The sequence below is a fragment of the Muntiacus reevesi genome, chromosome 1 (assembly GCF_963930625.1).
Source record: "Muntiacus reevesi chromosome 1, mMunRee1.1, whole genome shotgun sequence".
NCBI classification, from domain to species: domain Eukaryota; kingdom Metazoa; phylum Chordata; class Mammalia; order Artiodactyla; family Cervidae; genus Muntiacus; species Muntiacus reevesi.
Window position 1 is genome coordinate 194,988,598 of NC_089249.1, and position 19,817 is coordinate 195,008,414.

The 19,817-nt window shown below is 45.5% G+C and overlaps 1 protein-coding gene across 4 annotated transcripts in view; it reads right to left on the reverse strand.

The window, feature by feature from the left end:
* Nucleotides 1-6,962: 6,962 nt before the first annotated feature.
* INSR (insulin receptor) overlaps nt 6,963-19,817 on the reverse strand; it is a 141,318-nt gene continuing 128,463 nt past the window's right edge. For all 4 annotated transcript variants that reach the window (XM_065917844.1, XM_065917846.1, XM_065917845.1 and 1 more), the window contains 6 exons: nt 18,735-18,979; nt 16,897-17,007; nt 16,645-16,804; nt 15,217-15,346; nt 14,765-14,899; nt 6,963-11,942 (listed from right to left, as the gene is read on the reverse strand). In XM_065917844.1, the coding sequence (XP_065773916.1) occupies nt 11,588-11,942; nt 14,765-14,899; nt 15,217-15,346; nt 16,645-16,804; nt 16,897-17,007; nt 18,735-18,979 (1,136 nt within the window). In that variant the 3' untranslated portion in view covers nt 6,963-11,587. The remainder of the gene's footprint in view (nt 11,943-14,764; nt 14,900-15,216; nt 15,347-16,644; nt 16,805-16,896; nt 17,008-18,734; nt 18,980-19,817) is intronic.

Consider the following 19,817-nt stretch of genomic DNA (forward strand, 5'->3'; position numbering starts at 1 on the left):
CTTCATAATCACTTAAAGGCTTAATTTCATTTCTAGCAAAAATAAAGTACATAGCTTTATTTTTATTTTTTTTTTACATTTATTTATTCATTTAATTATTTGGCTGCATCAGGTTTTAGTTGCACTCTTGCCCGCTTCACTGTGGCCTGTGGGATCCTTGTTCCCTGATCAGGGACCGAATCACATCCCCTGTATTAGAAGGCAGATTCTTAACCACTGGATCACTTGGGATGTCCCCATAGCTTTATTTTTAAATAAAGATAGAGTAGTTTTATAATGAGGGGGGGAATTATTCCTTTTGCTGCAATTAAATTCAGATAATAAAAAATAGTAAATTCCTTCATATGGATCTATATTAAAAGTCAAAGCTCACCAAAATTCACCAGTAAGTCGGACGGGGTGGAAAGTATGAGTGGAAAGAAATTTTGAGTTTCATATATCTGATGTGTGTGTGTGCACACTGAATCATGCCCAGTCACTGAATCATGTCCCACTCTTTGTGACTCCATGGACTGTACCCCTCCAGGCTCTTCTGTCCATGGAATTTTCCAGGCAAGACTACTGGAGTGGGTTGCTGATAGAGTATATCAAAACATTATGTAAACATAGAAATTCTGTCATGAAACAAAATCTAAAACTGTACTAGAAAGATGAATCAAATTCTAGGACAGAAAACCCATTAAAGAAGCTTAAAAATACTTTGTGTGAATCATTCTCACAATTGGAAACCTTATAAAATGTCTATGCAGATCAAATTTAACTTTTGAACTAGATGGGCTGTAATGTTAAAATCTGGAGAAGGAAATGGCAACCCACTTCAGTATTCTTGCCTGGAGAATCCCATGAACAGAGGAGCCTGATAGGCTACAATCCATAGGGTTGCAAGGAGTTGGACACAATGGAGTGACTGAGCATGCATGCTTGCTAAGTGTGTGCTAAGTTGCTTCAGTTGTTTCCAACTCTTTTTGACCCTGTGGACTGTATCCTGCCAGGCATCTCTGCCCATGGGATTCTCCAGGCAAGAATACTGGAGTGGGTTGCCATGCCCTCCTCCAGGAGATCTTCCCAACCCAGGGATCCAGCCCACATCTCCTTCGGCTCCTGCCTTGCAGGCAGATCCTTTACTGCTGATCTACCAGAGTTCAGAAGGAATAAAATAATATGTTGTGCTTCATTCTGATAGGGACTACATTTTGGAATGATAACATTAAATTTCCTTGGTTAAATAAGAGAGTTAAAAAAAGTTTCGTCTATTTGTGTTGGCTTTCCTCACTGTGTGTTCCACCAAATTTAAAATTACATAGGACATGTTGTTCTATTTCTACTGGTGTTGACTGGAGAAAACCTTGTGTATTCTCATGGAAGTTATTTCTAAATTGCTGTAGCTGTTCAATTGCCCAGTAATGTCTGACTCTTTGCCACCCCGTGGACTGCAGTGCACCAGGCCTCCCTATCCCTCACCATCTCCCAAAGTTTGCCCAAGTTATGTCCATTGCATCAGTGATGCCATCCAGCCATCTCATCCTCTAACACCCTCTTCTCCTGCCCTTTCTATATAACATGCTATAAATTCCGTGTGCTTTTTATAACTCTTTCCCCTCAGTTAGATTAACATCAACAGGGCCAATTAGTTCAGTTCAGTCATTAACTCATATCTGACTCTTTGTGACCCCATGGACAGCAGCACACCAGGCCTCCCTGTCCAACACCAACTCCAGGAGCTTGCTCAAACTCATGGCCATCAAGTTGGTGATGCCATCTCATCCACTGTTGTCCCCTTCTCCTTCTGCCTTGAATCTTTCCCAGCATCATGGTCTTTTCCAATGATTTGATTCTTTGCATCAGGAGGCCAAAGTATTGGAACCTTAACTTCAGCATCAGTCCTTCCAATGACTATTTGGCACTGATTTTCTTTAGAATTGACTGGTTTGATTTCCTTGCAGTCCAATGGACTCTCAAGAGGCTTCTCCAACAAAAGCATCAATTCTTCAGCGCTCATCTTTCTTTATAGTCCACCTCTCACATCTGTACATGACTACTGGAAAAGCCATAGCTATGTCTAGTTGAACCTTTGTCAAGTAATGACAACAGGGGCAATAAGTTTGTTTATTTCTGGATCACAGATTTTCCTTCAGAGTTTGCACATAATGTATGCTCTATAAAACGGGAGATCAAATAATTTTCCCTCTCAACTGGGACGTATTGGGGAATGAAAAGGGAAGTACAGTATTAATTATGAAAGGACAACAGGATAAATATCTGCTGAAGACAGAACTGAAGAATTAAAAATAAGGTGATAGGGACTTCCCTGGTGGTTTTCATAGTTAAAGAATCCATGCTTCCAATGCAGGGAGTGAGGGTTTGATCTCTGGGTGGCTCAGTGATAAAGAATCTGCCTGCCATGTGGGAAACCCAGATTCAATTCCTGGTTTGGGAAGATCCCCTGGGAAAGAGAATGGCAACCCACTCCAATATTCTTGCACAGAGAATCACATGGACAGAGGAGCCTGGAGGGCTACAGTCCATGGGGTCGCAAAGAGTTGGACACAACTGAGCAACTAACACTTTCACTTCACTGTCTTTCAGGGAGCTAAGATCCCACATGCCTCATGGCCCCCAAACCAAAAGGTAAAACAGAAGCAACATTGTTCAGTTCAGTTCAGTGCTCAGTTGTGTCTGATTCTTTGCGACCCCATGGACTGCAGCACTCCAGTTTTCCCTGTCCATCACCAACTCCCAGAGCCTATTCAAACTCACGTTCATCGAGTTGGTGATGCCATCCAACCATCTCATCCTCTGTTGTCCCCTTTTCCTCCCACCTTCAATCTTTCCCAGCACCAGGGTCTTTTCCAATGAGTCAACTCTTTGCAACAGGTGGCCGAAGTATTGGAGCTTCAGCTTTAGCATCAGTGCTTCTGGTGAATATTCAGGGTTGACTTCCTTTAGGATTGACTGGTTGGCTCTCCTTGCAGTCCAAGGAATTCTCAAGATTCTTCTCCAACACCACAGTTCAAAAGCAACATTGTAACAAATCCAATAAAGACTTTAAAAAGTGATCCACATCAAAAAAAAAATCTTAATAAATAAATGTAAGGTGACTGATCAGGTTTGTATTTTAAACCAATGATAGTAACTAGCATCTTGTGATTGGGTTATAGAGAGAAAGTTTGGGATCCCCTAAAATTGCTCTTTTATTGCAGTTTATCACTTAAAAAGTGATATATTTGCATAAGTACAGTTTAGTGGATCCGTTTCAAATGTTTCAGAAAGTAAAGTTTTAGTATTTGAGTAGTTTGTTATATGAAATGGTGTGGATTTGACACTGGTTAATGACCTTCAGCTTTCTGTCCCTGTCTCACATCAGCTTGGTGATGTTCCAGAATCCTGTTCTCAATGTGTGGTGCCTGTGCTAGTGCCATCAGCATCACCTGGGGACCTTTTAGAAATGAAAATTCTCCATCCCCATCCCAGATCACTTGGGTTGAGATCCAGCCATCTGAATTTTCAAAACCCTCTGGATGACTGTGACACAGTTTATAATTGGAGATACATTTCTCCAAGGAAAGGAGGAGAGAAGGCTTCAAATGAGCTGATGGGTAGCTTCAGTGGGTAGCAGTCTTAGTCCAACATTTTGTCCAAATGTCACATTCCATTTTGCATCTAAAAAGAAGGCTCAAAAATATGTCTCAACCTCAGGGAAAACGATGAGACAGTGAGACTGAAGCCAAGCAGAAAAAGAATTTGGGTTTATGCTCTAAACATCATGTATGGATGTGAGAGTTGGACCATAATGAAGGCTGGGCACAGAAGAACTGATGGCTTTGATTTGTGGCGCTGGAAAAGACTCTTGAAAGTCCCTTGGACTGCAAGGAGATCAAATCAGTCAATCCTAAAGGAAATCAACCCTGAATATTCACTGGAAGGACTGATGCTAAAGTTGAAGTTCCAATACTTTGGCCACTTGATGTGAAGAACCAACTCATTGGAAAAGACCCTGATGCTGGGAAAGATTGAAGGCAAAAGGAGAAGGGGACAGCAGAGGATGAGATGGTTGGATGGCAGCACCCACTCAATGGACATGAATCTGAACAAGCAACAGGAGCTAGCGAAGGACAGAGAAGCCTGGTGTGCTGCAGTTCATGGGGTCAGAAAGAGTCAGATACAACTTAGCGACTTAACAACAGCACAACTAGACACCAAGAAGTGCTGACAGCTGCATGTTCCAGAGCACAGAAACTAGAATCATCTTCCATCCTGACAGTAAGTTCAGATGCAGTGGAGGTGAGGAGACCTTGGAGTAGCCCCAGCAAGTCTGTGGGGATAAGAGACTAAAAGGACTCCAGGGTTGTAGCCACAAAGAACTTTTATCCATTTGTATTTTACCTTACCTTTTTAAAAAGTTTTTTTGATGTGGACCATCTTTAAAGTCTTTACTGAGTTTGTTACAATATTGCTTCTGTTTTATGTTTTGAGGCTGCAAGTTGAAGATCAAGGTATCTGCCGAGCTGGTTCCTCCTGAAGGCAGTTTGCTGGTGGTTTTTGGCATTCCTTGGCTTGCAGTCTCTTCTTCCCAGTTCCTGTCTTCATCTTCACAAGGCGCTCTTCCTGTGTGTGTGTATGTGTGTGGGTCTGTGTCCAATTTTACCCCTTTAATAAGGGCCACCATCATATCAGATTAGGGACCCAGTCTACTCCAAGTGAACTCACCTGAAACTTGAACGAATTACATCTACCATGTAATTTTCAAATAAGCTCACATTCTAAGGTGCTGGAGATTAGGACTTGGACATAATCTCTTTTAGGCAGTGGGGGACACAACTGAACCCTCAACTTGTATTTAGGCACAAAGGTCAGGCATCTGTATTCCTGGCCATTCATCAAATGTGGCTACCCCTAGGGAGGGGACATAATGTTGGACCAAGCAGCTCCCTTAAGCCTTGGAAAGTTCTGGCAAAAAGGACTCCGTTGCAAGCCCCAGTACTCTTGCCTAGAAAATCCCATGGACAGAGGAGCCTGGCAGGTTACAGTTCATGGGGTTGCAAAGAGTCGGACATGACGGAACGACTTCACTGTGAGCTCCCAGCAGACAACCTCCCTGGTAGCTTCTGAAGAGGTGGTCTGGGTGGTGCAGCCTGGTGTCAGCCAGAGTGGCCTCCTGTGAGTCTCTGACTATAACAAGGGCTTCTAGAGGTACGTGAGATTGAAGATTCTGGGTGAGTCACCTTGAGGACCCAATCCCAGGCAGAACAGTCAGCTTCATGGGGGTGGGAGGGTAAGACCATACCCCAAGGGATGAATCAGCAGCACCCAGGAGGTTGGAGATCCACAGCTAGAAAATCTGGATCTCATCACACAGTGTAGGCCACAACCAACACTGTCATCCATGCTAAGAGTATCACGTCCCTCTTTTTTTAAAATATGTAGCTCAGCACCCCATTGGGATGCTGCCTCCTCTAGGAAGTCTCCTGGATAGCCTTTTCGAAAATTTATTTATTTATTTTATTGGGGCTGTTCTGGGTCTTCACTGCTATGCGGGCTTTCTTCTAGTTGCAGTGAGTGCAGGCTACTGTCTAGTTGCACTGTGCATGCTTCTTATTGCGGTGGCTTCCTTTGTTGCTAAGCACCGGCTCGAGGGCGAGTGGGATCAGCAGTTGCAGCTCCTGGGCTCTAGAGTAAAGGCTCAACAGTTGCAGTGCATGGGCTCAGCTGCTCTGCAACCTGTGAGGTCTTCCTGGATCAGGGATTAAATCTGCCTCTCTTACATTGGCAAGTGGATTCTTTACCACTGAGCCACCAGGGAAGCCCCATCACTTCCCTCCTGCAAGAACTCTGGACATACCAAAGCTTCTATATGCTTCCTCTTGCTTGTGACAAATATCTCATCTGTCATGCTGCTCACATTTGAGTTGGAGTCAGAGTGCCAGGGACCCAAAGCTGCCTTGTCATCTCTTGGCCATGGGTTTGAGGAGTCTGAGTGGCCCCTCTGAGAAGATGCCACCCACTCAGCTTCTTACTCAAGACTGAAGTATCTTTGAGATTCTTTCCTGGGGAGAAAGCATTTTCCCTTTTCCAAGAGGCTTTACTGAATTCCACAAACCCAGGGAGGCACAATTCAGGCTACTACCTAGCAGTGGCATGAGTTTCTTAGTGGTGAGGAACCTGGAGGGGTCTGGGGGATAAATGTTACCTTATTTGATCCTCACTATGGTCATATGGCTTCCCTGGTGGTTCAGTTGTAAAGAATCCACCTGCCAATGCAGGAGACACTGGGTTGGGAAGATCCTACGGAGAAGGAAATGGTAACCCACTCCAGTATTCTTACTTGGGAAATCCTATGGACAGAGGAGCCTAGCAGGCTACAGTTCATGGGATTGCAAAGAGTTGGATACGATTGAGAGTGCACATGTGCACACACACACACTCACACACATGGTCAGATGAAGGAAGGTCTATCATCCTCAATCACAGGAGGGTAAAGTAAGAAGTGTGGGTGATTGTTGCAGGACTGACTCCCACTCACACACACCCTCAATCAAGACCCTCAGACACAGCTCCCTCCCCTGAGGCTGACTCTGGGCTCATCTATGTGACTTCCTTTGGGTAAGCGGACAGTAGCAAACACTGAACTGGCCACCTACTCCGCATCTAAGTCTCCAGCATGGTGGAATGGAGCAAGATCTTGGGGTATTCTTAGGGTTAGTGTTTGGAACCTGGGGAGGTTTGGGGTCCCTGAGGTGGCAGGTACTTACCAACTAGTATAGAAATAGTTCAGTATGTAAAGGGTTGATTCAACTGTACAGGTATGGATCAGTGAATTATCACTAACCCTGATGGCAACAATATTTAACCTCCTGATTCACTGTTATGAAGAACCTAGGGATTTGTCTCCTCTCATCCAGGGATTCGCCTTAACACAGTTCACAAGTCCTGGCTTGGACACCACACAGGAACAAGAGTATTCTCAGATAATTTATTTCGAATTTTCATATAAACAGGTAATTATCCCATATTTTACATGCAGAGCAATTTTGATATTCAAAAAGAAAAAAGGCATATTCTGTATATGGTGCTACTTGGCTCTTGTAGGAAAACATTGAAAAATCTAAGAATTGAGCTCTCGGTGGGTCTTGTGTCTCTGAGTTGATTTCCGCATAAGCCGAGGCACAGGAGGTGTCTGCTGCTGACGGGCAGGGCTTGGACCCCCGCCCCACCCCACCTGGGACAAGGTAGAGAGACAAGCCATTCCTGAATGGGTGTGGACACGCACGCTTTGGGGGCGGGGGAGGGAATACTGTTTCCTTTCTTCTCAAATGGGACCAAGAGCCCTGGGTTCCTGATTTGAGTTTTAACAAGGATTTTTAGGGCCCAAACCCAAATAAAAATGTGGCCAGAGCCTGGTTCTGGATCTTGACTGGTATGAGAAGATGACAGTGAGCTCAAGAAGTCTTTGGTTCCCTCTGTCTCTGGGGGACTCCTAAGGAAACATTCACCTCCAGGTACAGCCTCGGAATGTCCATTGCATTCCTTTACAAAGCCTTTTAAAGAACAAATGCCCATCTGTACTTTCTATTCCCAACGTCAATTCTGGTGTAAATCAATATTCTCAAGAACATTCCAGAAGGTTTTTTGAAGGGATATCATTCTACGGGCATCATTCATGTATAATCAGTGCAACCCCATCCCCCAACTCCGAACAAAATCATCATTTCTGAATCACCTGTGGTGTCAAGTGGCACTCGAACCCCAACCTCTACCAACCACAAAGAAGAAAAAGATTGTCATTTGGGGGACTACAGCACATCCACTCATGTACCCAGATGGAAAGCATGGGCCAAACCCTGCCCACTGATCAATCTTATGGCTATTTCAGATAAACACCTCCCAACCCAACAAGCACATTTCACGGCAGATCATCTGCTCCGGCTGGAGAGACAGAGATCTGCCTAGCAATTGGAGGCAGTCTCCAGTGGTCTCAGAATGTTTGTGCAGACCTTCGCATCAATTCCCACATTTTCTTTCAGTTGTGCTCAACATCTATCCAGAGAACCAGCAACACTTCTCGCTTCTTACTAGCTTAAAAGGACAGAAAAGCACCCAGGACAGCTCCCAGAATACAAACATTTCCAGACTAGTGCGTTTGACATCACTGATCCAGGGAGGAACTACTATATGTTTATTTTTGCCACACAAATAAAAAGGGGTTTTTAAAATAATGAGACACCTTTAAAAACAAAAACAAAAAATTCAACCAAAGCTGGCTTTGTTGCTTTAAAAAAGAAATAATAATCTATCACTACAATCCCCCAGGACATCCGTTTCGAGGACTGAATTCTGTTGTGACAGAGTCCACATTATCTGATGCAAAAGGAGGCTATGATCCAAGCCTGCTTGTTCTTTCACTGCTGCAGCAGAGATAGCTAAATGAAGTCAGGGGAATTCCATTCACAAAGGGCAGACCCAGCACTTTACTACCTCTCCAGGGCAAGTGGAGAAAGGTGACTCTGCTGGGGTGGTACCTACAGGTATGGGAAGGGCAGTGAGGTCTGGTGCGTACAACAGCATTTCTGCCGGCCCCATCTAGGCTTACACATGGGTTGTCAAAGTACCGAAGGTCAAATAGCATCATCTTGAAGTCAACCAAACCAAAATGAGAAGGTCCAAGGTTTTGTTGCTAAAAAAATGTGCTTAGCCTCTCGGCGGGTTTAGGGTTGAGATTTCTCAACATCTCCCTTCCCACTCAGAGAATAACAACAGACACTGCATTGACTGCTTGTGTGTGAAGTTCCTAAGACAAAGATATGTTCCCCACCCAAAGCATCTCAGCCTAAAAAGAGTGGAAATAAATCATGGAGAGCCTAGGGCACCTAGATGATAACACCACGGAGATTCTAAGGGGAAGGGAGCATGCTGACTGGATCAAAGACTGTCTCAACACTGCAGCTTCCCTCATCAGCTAAGGGTAGCTCAGAACTGGATACATCAGATACATCGTGATGGCCTGAAACTTGCTTCATTCTTAAAGGCCACGGTGTCAATGGAGGGAGGATCAAACAAAAAAAAAAAGGAAGATTAAATTCAGAGGCGAATATTATCAGCCAGGAAAAGGATCTATGCTCACATGAAAGCCATACTTCAGCCCCACTCCCTCCCTCAAAATTCTTACTGGTCCCTGGTATTCGGAATCAGCTGATATGAATCTTCCCTGATTCAGATCGGATCCAGACAGAATTCTGAAGTCTCAAAGATGTCCATTATTGAACCACATCCTAACAATACACTGAGGTAGACTGTGCTGGGAAAAAAAATCATTACCCCACATTCACCTGTTTATTTTTCTTTGAAAAAAATTTTTTTACATGCTCACCATTTCTTATGAAAGTGATTTTTTACAGTGATTTTTATATATTAAAATAAATAATTTTCCCCTAATATAAGAAAACCTTTCTGAATTAGAAAAATGTGAAAATTGCTGCTACCGTAGTATATGGCCACTACAAATTTACTATGAAAAGAACAAAATACCTAGATCTACGTGTTTCGTTCCTTTTTAACTTACATACAGATCCTCGTCTATGTACAAAATAAATTTGGCGAAAATAATTTCTGTGCTCCTTGTACCCAATCACTGAGGCTCCCTGGAAATATACTGACATGCTGTCATTTCTGAAATCGTATAAATAAGATAGCCAGAGGCAACTGGGATGCGTGTCTACCTGTGTTCTTCATCAAGAACTGAGAAGGTTTGGAGGTCACCATGGCATCCCAGGTGTTCTGAAGCCCACAATTCTTGAGAAGAGAAGGAAAGCAGTCTAAGACTTGTGAGAAAATGCACTCGAGAGATAACCTGTGGGTGATGATTTGGATGAACCATGGCAATGAGTCCACCATGTTCTGTATTTGAGCAGCGGTCATTCGTCCCCCAGAAGGGAAGCAACTGTGGCATCATGCCCATTCTCACGTTCTCCGTAGTGTGAAGGTCCTTAGCGATTTCTCCTCTGGACTTGACTCTCTTAGGGACTGCACTATCGTTAAGTACCTGAGAATTCAGCTCAGGCTCCACACCTGGTCCAGTTGAAGTCACTGGGCGCAGAGCAGCTTCTGGGAGCTCAGTTCTGAGGACGGTCGGATGCCCTGAGGGCAGAGGGGACCGACAGGCACGTCTTCATATTGCTAGTGTTTTCAAAGTCCACTCGTGCTGTCCCACGTTGAGATCTGATGGTGCCGAATTTGCACAATCCCTGTGGGACATGGACACCCCGCTGAGGAAGCTTGAGCAGTACACACAGGGAACCAGAAGATCCAGGAGTCACAAGTGTGTTCGAAGGCAGGGCTCAGCTTTTCAGAGCAGAAACCAAACCATCCATCAAACCCCATCGCCCACACGCTCAGCGTGGCCTCACCACGATGTCCAGAGGATTAGCAGCTAATGTGGCTTTAGTCCCAGAAAAAATGGATGCCTTGAAGACCAAGCAAAGAGGCCACCGGTGCCTGGCTCCTCCTGCCCCACACAGGCAGACAAACCCACACGCCCCTACCTCCCACCCCAGGAAATGGTCAATAATTTATGAGGCGGATACTGGAGATTCTTTTTGAAAATTAAATATGTTACAAATATATTCTCAAAACTCTTCATCATCTCAGTTCTTGTTTTTCTTTTCGTCTTTTTAAAAATCTTTGCTATGTCCTGGCTTTGTTTGGTCTTGAAAAGATCCATTATCACTCCAATGACTCCCATGGCTCCCAGAAAACATTTTTCACCAAAGTTAAGGGAGAGAAGAATCCTGAGGCTCCATTTGGGACAGAAGAATTTGTTGAGGGCACAGTCTCCCAGTAGAAAAGAAGGAAGGGGTGGGGAGGGAAGCAGGGACTCACATACTCCAGAAGAGCTGAACCTTCATGGGCTGATCCCCAAGGTGTTCACTCAGCACACATGATTTGTGCGCGTGCACACACACACACACACACACACACACACACACACACACAAGTGCACACAGGAACCACACATCGGACTGCAGACCCAAGTCCAAAGTACAAAAGCAGCAGCTATTGGTCAATTTGAGGAACTGGTTTTGTGAAGGAAAAAAACAAAAAACAATCCTTCAGCCTGGATGAAAAAACACTTTCCTGAAGCCCACTCGGTAAAGCTTGGAATTCTACTAGAACTGGGTTTGTTTCTTTCTAACTTTTGCTTCATAAACAAGATTTATGTTTTCTACTATAGCTCAGACAACAGCAAAAAAAAAAAAAAAAGAAAAACTTTGTAAAAATAGGTGCTTTCTTTCAAACTACTAGGGAAAATAATAATAATAATAACATCTGGGCTTGAAACCTCGGTGGCCCAAAAGGACAGCAGCCATGGAAACCCCTTCCCCATCCAGGTTCACAGTTAAGTGCTCAGATGACAAGTCAAATAGGCAATGGAACCACTGCGTTTGAAGTCAGAAGAGGAACAGAAATGGATAGTCGTGATCTCTGAGCTCTGTTTGACACTGTGGCAGAGTTAGGTGGAAATCCTGAGTTTTCTGGAGGCCTTCGAACCAGAGGGAAGTGAATTCAGGAACCCTTCCCCCACTAGCAGGGGTCGTTAGGAAGGATTTGACCGGGGCAGAGTAAGAATCCGTCCATTTTTCTTGCCCCCGTTCATGTGGGTGTAGGGGATGTGCTCGTCATAGTTTCGCTTTAGCCCCAGCGCCGACCCTCCATCCCGGCCCCCGGCCTCCTCTCTCTGCGCGTACGAGGACCGGTCCAGGGGCACGCTCTCCATGTCCTCAAACTCCATTTCCAGCTCCTCGCTCTCGGGCGCCTTGTTCTCCTCGCTGTGGAAGAAGGACACTTCAGGAAAGCTGGGGTGCAGGTCGTCCTTGAGCAGGTCCACGATCTCCAGGAAGGTCGGACGCATCTTGGGGTTGAACTGCCAGCACATCCGCATCAGGTCGGTGCTGCAGGACAGAGAGGGACACGTGGAGGGTGAGGACCGGGGCCCCCCCGCCAAGCGACCCTCCTTCCCCCACCCGGCGCCTGCGGTGCACTCACTCCCATGCGGACAAGTGCTGACCTCCAGGGTCAAGCAGAAACAGCCATTCGAAGGGCGCGAAAGATGGTTTTAAAAAGAGAGCCAAGGGTTTCCCAAACCAGATCCACAAGGGCCTCTCCTGATGTTGCCACTTGGTGAAGACCAGCCAGGTCCATCAGTTTTTGTTGTTGTTTTTTTTTTTTAATATTAGAGTTGATTTACGATGTTGTGTTAATTTCAGGTGTAGGGCAAAGGGATTCAGATATATATATTTTTGTTGTTGTTGTTGTTCAGTCGCTAAGTCATGTCCAACTCTTTAGGACCCCACAACTACAGCCCCCAAGGCTCCACTGTCCACCCACATCTCCAGGCAAGAATATTGGAGTGGGCTGCCATTGCCTCTTTCAGGGAATCTTCCAGACCCAAGGGTTGAACCTGCCTCTCCTGCATTGGCAGGCAGATTCTCTACCACTGAGCCCCCAGGAAAGCCCTCAGATAGATTGGGTTGGTCAAAAAGTTCATTCAGATGTTTCTGTAAGACGTTATGGAAACAAACACTTTGGTCAACCCCGTGTATATATAATCATTTTTCAGATTCTTTTCCCTTATAGGTTATTACAAAATATTGAATATAGTTCCCTGTGTTATGCAGTAGATCCTTGTTTATCTATTTTATATTCAGGAGTGTGAAGCTATTAATCCCAAACTCCTAATTTATCCCTCCCCGCCTCCTTTCCCCTTTGATAAGCATAAGTCTCTTTTCTGTGTCTGTAGGTCTATTTCTGTGGGTTCATCATTTTATATACACATTGATGCTCAGAATGAGGGCAGCTGGGTGGGGCCATCGTAGAGGGCCAGCTCTGAGCAGCTGTTCCTCAAGCCCAGGCCCCACTCTCTGGAGAAGGGAAGGAGAGGAGGGATCAGGGGATGATGACTTTACTTAGGATAGGACCCAGGGGCTCAAGATTTCCATTTTACCTCTTCCTTTCACTATTGTAACTTCTTCCAGGGCAGGAGTTGGCAAACTTCACCCCCTGGACCAAATCTGGTCCTCCGAGTGTTTTTGTAAATAAAGTTTTATTGGCACGTAGCTATACCCATTCAATTATGCATTGTCCTGGGCTGATTTGAACTACAAGGCAGAGAACTGCCATGCCCACAAAGCTGAAAATGCCATACGGCCCTTTAGAGGAAAAGTTGACAGGTCCCCGCCCTAGGGGCACTAATTTCCTCCTGACATAGCCAGGAGAGAAACTTCATGGAGCAATGTTTAGAAATATTTTGCTCCGAGTTTCCAAGGAACTCTGTTTCATACTTTCTTGCATGTGAGATTTCTTCAAATTAGGTTTTCTAAACTGATACCTTATTCTTTCGAGGATGAAGCATCCTCGAAAGCCTTCTTCCATGCATTTTTTTCAGGAAGGCAAACTTTTTTTTTTCCCCAGAAACACTAGTAAAGAAATATTACATGCAATAAGCAATGCATAGTAAATGCTTATTGTAGAGAGGTAGAAAACACCCAACAATATAGTGAAAATACAGCTTGCACACAACTCTCTTTCAGATATAATCTTGTCTTTTCTGTCTGGATACATTTGGAAATGCAATTTATACATATTTTAACATAACCTAGACCACTGAGTTACAAAATATTTCATAAGCATCATCTGAAATGTCAATTGCTATAGTGTATTATTTTATCAAATTTCTTTATTGATTATTTTATCAATTTACTTGCCAGTTCTCATATTGTTGGATGTTTAGATCACTTCTTTCTTTCTTTCTTATTTTTGGGAGACTTTAAATAAAATTTCTGTGAGTAGTTATTATTACCATGGGCTTCCTTGGTGGCTCAGTGGTAAAGAATCTGTCTGCCAATGCTGAAGACTTGGGTTTGATCCCTGGGTCAAGAAGACCCCCTGGAGAAGGAAATGGCTACCCCCTCCAGTAATATTGTCTGGGAAGTCCCGTGGATAGAGGGGCCTGGAGGTTCATGGGTCATGAAAGAGTTGGACACAACTTAGCGACCGAATGACAGCAAACAAAAAATTCTTACAATAGAGTGACATGAATGACTGTCTAGCCATACCGTTGAGAGCAGTGACTATCATAACTCTTCCTTCTTTCCTTCTCTCCCTCCCTTCTTTTTATTGCTAATTTAGGGAGATAGTACTTTCCTTTATTTCACTTTACAATTATTGGACTATTACATTGCTGGACAATTTTGCAAGTGTTTATTGATGTGCATTTGGTGTTTGTGTTGTACATCTGTTCCTGCAACAAAAATTTAAGACAAATACTGGAAGGGGATATGGTGTACATACCCCTGAAGCTTTAGTGTTTACAATTCGTGATTTCTTTTTTCCACTTTCAATGAGATATAAGAAGAATATGTAGTTAAATGTAAGTCTCCACCCCAGCTCTCCAGTTTTATTCCCCAAATAACCACTGCTGGGCAGTGTGCTATACAACCTTCTGAAGATATGAAAGGCAATAAAGCACACATGTAATGATATAACACACAAGCATGTAGTACTATGTAGACACAATATGCAAATCCAAGTGTGCATGCAAAAGGCAAGCAAAATCACACATATAGACATCATATAAAACACAAGTGTGTATTCAAAGATAAAACTTGCAAACACAAACACACATAGACATACAATATGCAAACATGAGTATCCATGCAAAAGGCACAACTTTTGAATGAGCACCCCACACACTACACCACCTTTCTACACTTACACTCTCTCTGGACAATTGTCAGGTTGATCCAGGTACCCTCCATCCATGACAAATTTCAGCACCTGCTCATTTGATAGACCTTGGTAAGGTTGTTCTGCCAAGCTGGTGATTTCCCAAAGGACCACACCAAAAGACCTGCCAATGACAGTTGGGAGTAGTAACAATGAAGCCATTCAAATAAACACACACACCCTTTCTTGGCTTACTAGACCTGGTTGGCCAGTTCTGTGACCAGTTGATGCTGCAGTTCAGAAATTCCTATGAGACTAATCTTCATTGGAATGTCACAGTAGTTGTGCAAAGGTCCCCCCGACATGCTATCCCTTCCTTTTCTTGATGGAGAAGCCATGAAGGAGTCTGTTTTTAAGTGACTCCTCTCTTGCTGGTCATACTAGCAGAGCAACCTGGAATTCAAGTGCAGCGTTCCTTCCACCAGCCCACACATAACTCACCACATGTCCGAAGAGGTGGTGAAGACTCCGTCCTTCAGGGATTCAGGTGCCATCCACCGCACGGGGAGCAGACCTTTGCCCCCTTTCCGGTAGTAATCCGTTTCATAGATGTCTCTTGTCATTCCGAAGTCTGACAACAAACAGTTCACATGCTCTTAGCCTTCAGCTGCGCCCCAGCTGTCTGCCGTCTTTACTCCCCCACCCTTGGCAGAGCCCTTGAGTTCACCTGCTCCAGGGGTGAGCTCACCTGGGTCACAGCCAAATTCAGTGAGAATGGATTCTGAGGGTGCTCAGGGGGTATGGAGGGGAGGGTGGGTCACCATTTAAAAGGAAAGAAAAGAACCACCAAGCGGCAAAGCAGCGATGCCCTGACCTGCAACACGGGGACCTCAGTCTCAGCAAAACTGCCTTCCTACCTGCGACCTCACAGGCCACCCACGCTGAACTTTTCACCCTCTGTAGCCAACCTACTGCTCCCCATTGGATCTGGCCCCACCACCCGCCTAGCTGCGCAGCCAGAAACCGAAGGCAGGTCCTCCCTTCACAACCCCTTGTCCTCACACCCCACAGACAAGACAGAGTCTCAGCCTCCTCATGGGTGAGTGCTAAGTCTCTTCGGTCGTATCAGACTCTTTGTGACCCCACAGACTGTAGGCTGCTAGGCTTCTCTGTCCATGGGATTCTCCAGGCATAAATACTGGCTTGGGCTGCCATTTCCTCCTCCAGGAGATCTTCCCAACCCAGGGATTGAACCTGCATCTCTTATGACTCCTGTCTTGGCAGGTGGGTTCTTTACCCCGAGTGCTATCTGGGAAGTTCTAAATTAGTTCACTGAAATTTAATTATTTTATTTTACTGAACTAATTTTATTTTATTTTACTGAATTAACCTCATTCTATTGTACTGAATTTAAATTAATTTAAATTAGTTCACTGAATTTTAATTATTTTATTTTATTGAATTAATCTTATTTTCCTAAATTTTTAAATTTTGTTTTACCGAATTTAAATTATTTTTATTTACTTTTACTGAATTTGTTTTATTTTACTGTGCTGCATGGTGCAGATAAAAACTGCAAGCTGCAGGGAATTCCCCTGGGGTCCAGTGGTTAGGACTCTGAGCTGGGAACCAACATCCCAGAAGCCATGTGGCCAAGCCAAAAATTGCAAGTTTCTCAAGGGCAGAAAAATTATGGTGACTTACTCAACCTTGCCCCTGTAACACCTCCTGCAGCCACCAGCACAAATACTACTTAAAGAAGTGAATGAATGAAGTAAAGGACAAATGCAATTAAACTACAGTATGAGGGTGAGCCCCCATCCCAAACCCTGCCCCTTCCCACTACTAGAAAACATTGAAGTGCTCGCTATAGACAACTGAAGCCAAAAAGCCTGGGTCACACGTTTCAAGGCAGAACGCCAGACGCACCTCCAATTTTGACGGTAAAGTCGTGGGCGACCATGCAGTTCCGGGCTGCAAGATCCCGGTGCACGAACTTCTTAGCGTTCAGGTATGCCATCCCATCGGCGATCTCTGCTGCCATCTGAATCATTTCTTGCAGGGTAGGGGGAGGGCGGCCGGGGTTATTCTAAAGTTGAAACGGGGGGGCGTGTTCAGCCACGCAGGTGCCCGAGGCCCGTGAGAGCTGGGCGCCCTGCCAGGTAGCTGGAGACAGCTCACCTCAGCCTCAGGCCGCAGGGAACGGAGGTAACTCTTCAGGTCTCCGTGAGCCATCAGCTCCATCACCACCAGCGTTGGCTGGCCTTTGGACACCACCCCCAGGAGGCGGACCTGTGGAATAAGCAGGGGTGGGGGAGATTCTTGAAATGAGGGTCTGTGAGAAGATGTCCACCCACCTGGGTCTTTCTGCGTGGTACCTACATCACACCCAGCACCCTGGTCCTGAGTGGCCTGTAGGAAGCCCTGGTCTGTTCCAAAGAAACACCAAGGTCAACATCTTGTTGGATTTGGGGTGGGGAAGTGAGTGGCCACTGTCCTGGATGAAAGTGAAAGTGAAAGTTCCTCAGTCGTGTCCAACTCTTTGCGAGCCCGTGGACTACACAGTCCATGGAATTAATTCTCCAGGCCAGAATACTGGAGTGGGTAGCCTTTCCCTTCTCCAGGGGATCTTCCCAACCCAGGGATCGAATCCAGGTTTCTTGCATTGCAGGTGGATTCTTTATCAGCTGAGCCACAAGGGAAGCCCAAGAATACTGGAGTGGGTAGCCTATCTCTTCTCCAGCGGATCTTCCCATCCCAGGAATTGAACTGGGGTCTCTTGCATTGCAGGTGGATTCTTTACCAACTGAGCTATCAGGGAAGCCCCACTGTCCTGGATGGTACAGATGAAAATTGCAAGCTACGGGGAATTCCCTGGCAGTCCAGTGGTTAGGACTCTGTGTTGGGAATCAAGATCCCATAAGCCATGGGGCGAGGCCAAAAAAAAAAAAGCAAGCTGCACAAGGGCCAAAAGAATCACAGTGGTTCATTCAACCTTGTCCCTGCAACATCTCCTGCAGTGGCCTGCACAAATACTACTGAAAGAAGTGAATAAATGGCTGCTCCCAAACAGCAACACGTCAAGACAAACCCTTGTATCTCTGAGCCCACCTCCAGAACTTTGCATTAACTGTTCCCTCTGCCTGATGCTCTGTCCTCTCACCTGTCCCTCAACCCAGTCCCTACATCCTGGAGTCTTTGCTCAAATATACCTTTGCCACTGCTGCCTTCCCAAACCCCCAGCTCCGCCCTCCTCTCCACTGTTGCCATAGCATCATCTCCTCATGGGATGACATCATTAACTTGCTGTGTTTAGATTCTCTCCCCACCTCTGGATTGGGGGCTCCAGGAAGACAGACATCCGCTGCATCCCAGAGAGGAGAATGGAGCTCATATAGAGCAGGTGCTCCAAGAACATGCTTGGGGCAAGGATGAAAGGACACAGGCTCAAGGGGAAACTAAAAGAGTAGAAAGGCAGGGAGAGTCTATGCTGACTGGGGAGTGGGGGGCAGGGATCAGGTGGACCACAGTGTTTAAAGGTTACATAGGAGCCGGGAAGAGGAAAGAGACAGAAGATTCAAGAAAGTGATGGGACAGCAAAAGGGTCTCACTCTAGGTGAGGTGGGAAAGGATGGGATTGGAGAAACGAGAAGGGAAGGGCCACCTTTGGGATGCTCAGCAGAGTGGGGGCTGGGCAGAAGGTCCACACTCAGCATCCTCAAGCTCTATGCATTAAGAGGAAGGATGGAGGAGATGGGCCGAGAGAATGTGTGTTAAGGAAGCCTTTGCACTGTTGTGTTGGTTTCTGCCACACAACAAGCAAATCAGTCATAAGTATATATAGGCTCTAGGTCGTCACAAAGCGCTGGGCTGGGCTCCCTGTGTCATATAGCAGCTTCCCACTAGCTATCTATTTTGCACATGGTAGTGTATTATCCTCCAACTAAAATTTAAAAAACTAAAATAAAAATTAAAAAATAAAGCCTTTGTCTGCTCCCGGAGCCAGCAGGGGGACTCACCACATGGTGGCAGGTGAAGCCCTTCATGACTGAAGCCTCGTTGAGAAACTCGATCCGCTCTCGCAGGCTGGCCGACTCGTTGACCGTCTTCACTGCTACACGGGTCTCCGCCTCACCCTTGACAATGTCCCTGGCGTTGCCCTCGTACACCATGCCAAAGGAGCCTTGCCCCAGTTCTCGCAGGAGCGTGATCTTCTCTCGAGGCACCTCCCACTCGTCCGGCACATACACAGAGCATGGAAATACTACTCCTCACTTATCTACACAGCACCCTCAGCAGATCCCGTGGGGGTCCTGGCCACCTCCCACCCAACCTCCTCCTTGTAAATGTTCACTAAAGTGGTTCCTGTGGTTCAGACCTTGTGCTGGGCAGTGGGCACAGGGCCAATAACAGGATGGACAGAGGTTCAGGAAGGAGCCGTAATCAGTCCATGGTCCTGGCCAGTAACGTGCCGAGCTGAGCCTGCATCCTGTCTGATTTCAGAGTCCCCTTACCAAAGGATGCTACTTCCCTTCTAAGCCTGTTGTTTCTGCAAAGTACCAAAAGGAAGGGGGAACACCCAGCCTGCCTGCCACCAGATAGGTGAGTGAGCCAATTCAAGACAACTCAGTGCCAGTGGATCTGCAAAAGGGCTACAGCCATGTGAGTGAGACCAGAAAAACCACCCAGTTGAGCACTGCCCAGGTGGCAAACCCACCAAATTTTGAGCCAATAGATAGTGGTTGTTTTAAGCCCCTAAGTTTGTAGTGGTTTGTTACACTGCAGCAAATAATTTGCAGACAAATACACAGTCTTAAGAAAAACCATGATGCTTCCTGCTCTCCTCTGCACCTGTTGCATGCTAAAATTGTATCCCTCACAAATGTATATGTTGATGTCCTAACCCAAGTTTTTCAGAATGTGACTGAATTTAGAGGTGGAGTCTTTACAGAGATGATCAAGGTAAAATAAGGTCATTAGAGTGGTCCTAATCCAATCTGACTGGAGTCCTTGAAGAGATTAGGATACAGACACAGAGGGAAAACCATGTGAGGACACAGGGAGAAGATGGCCATCTACAAGCCAAGGAGAGAGGACTCAGG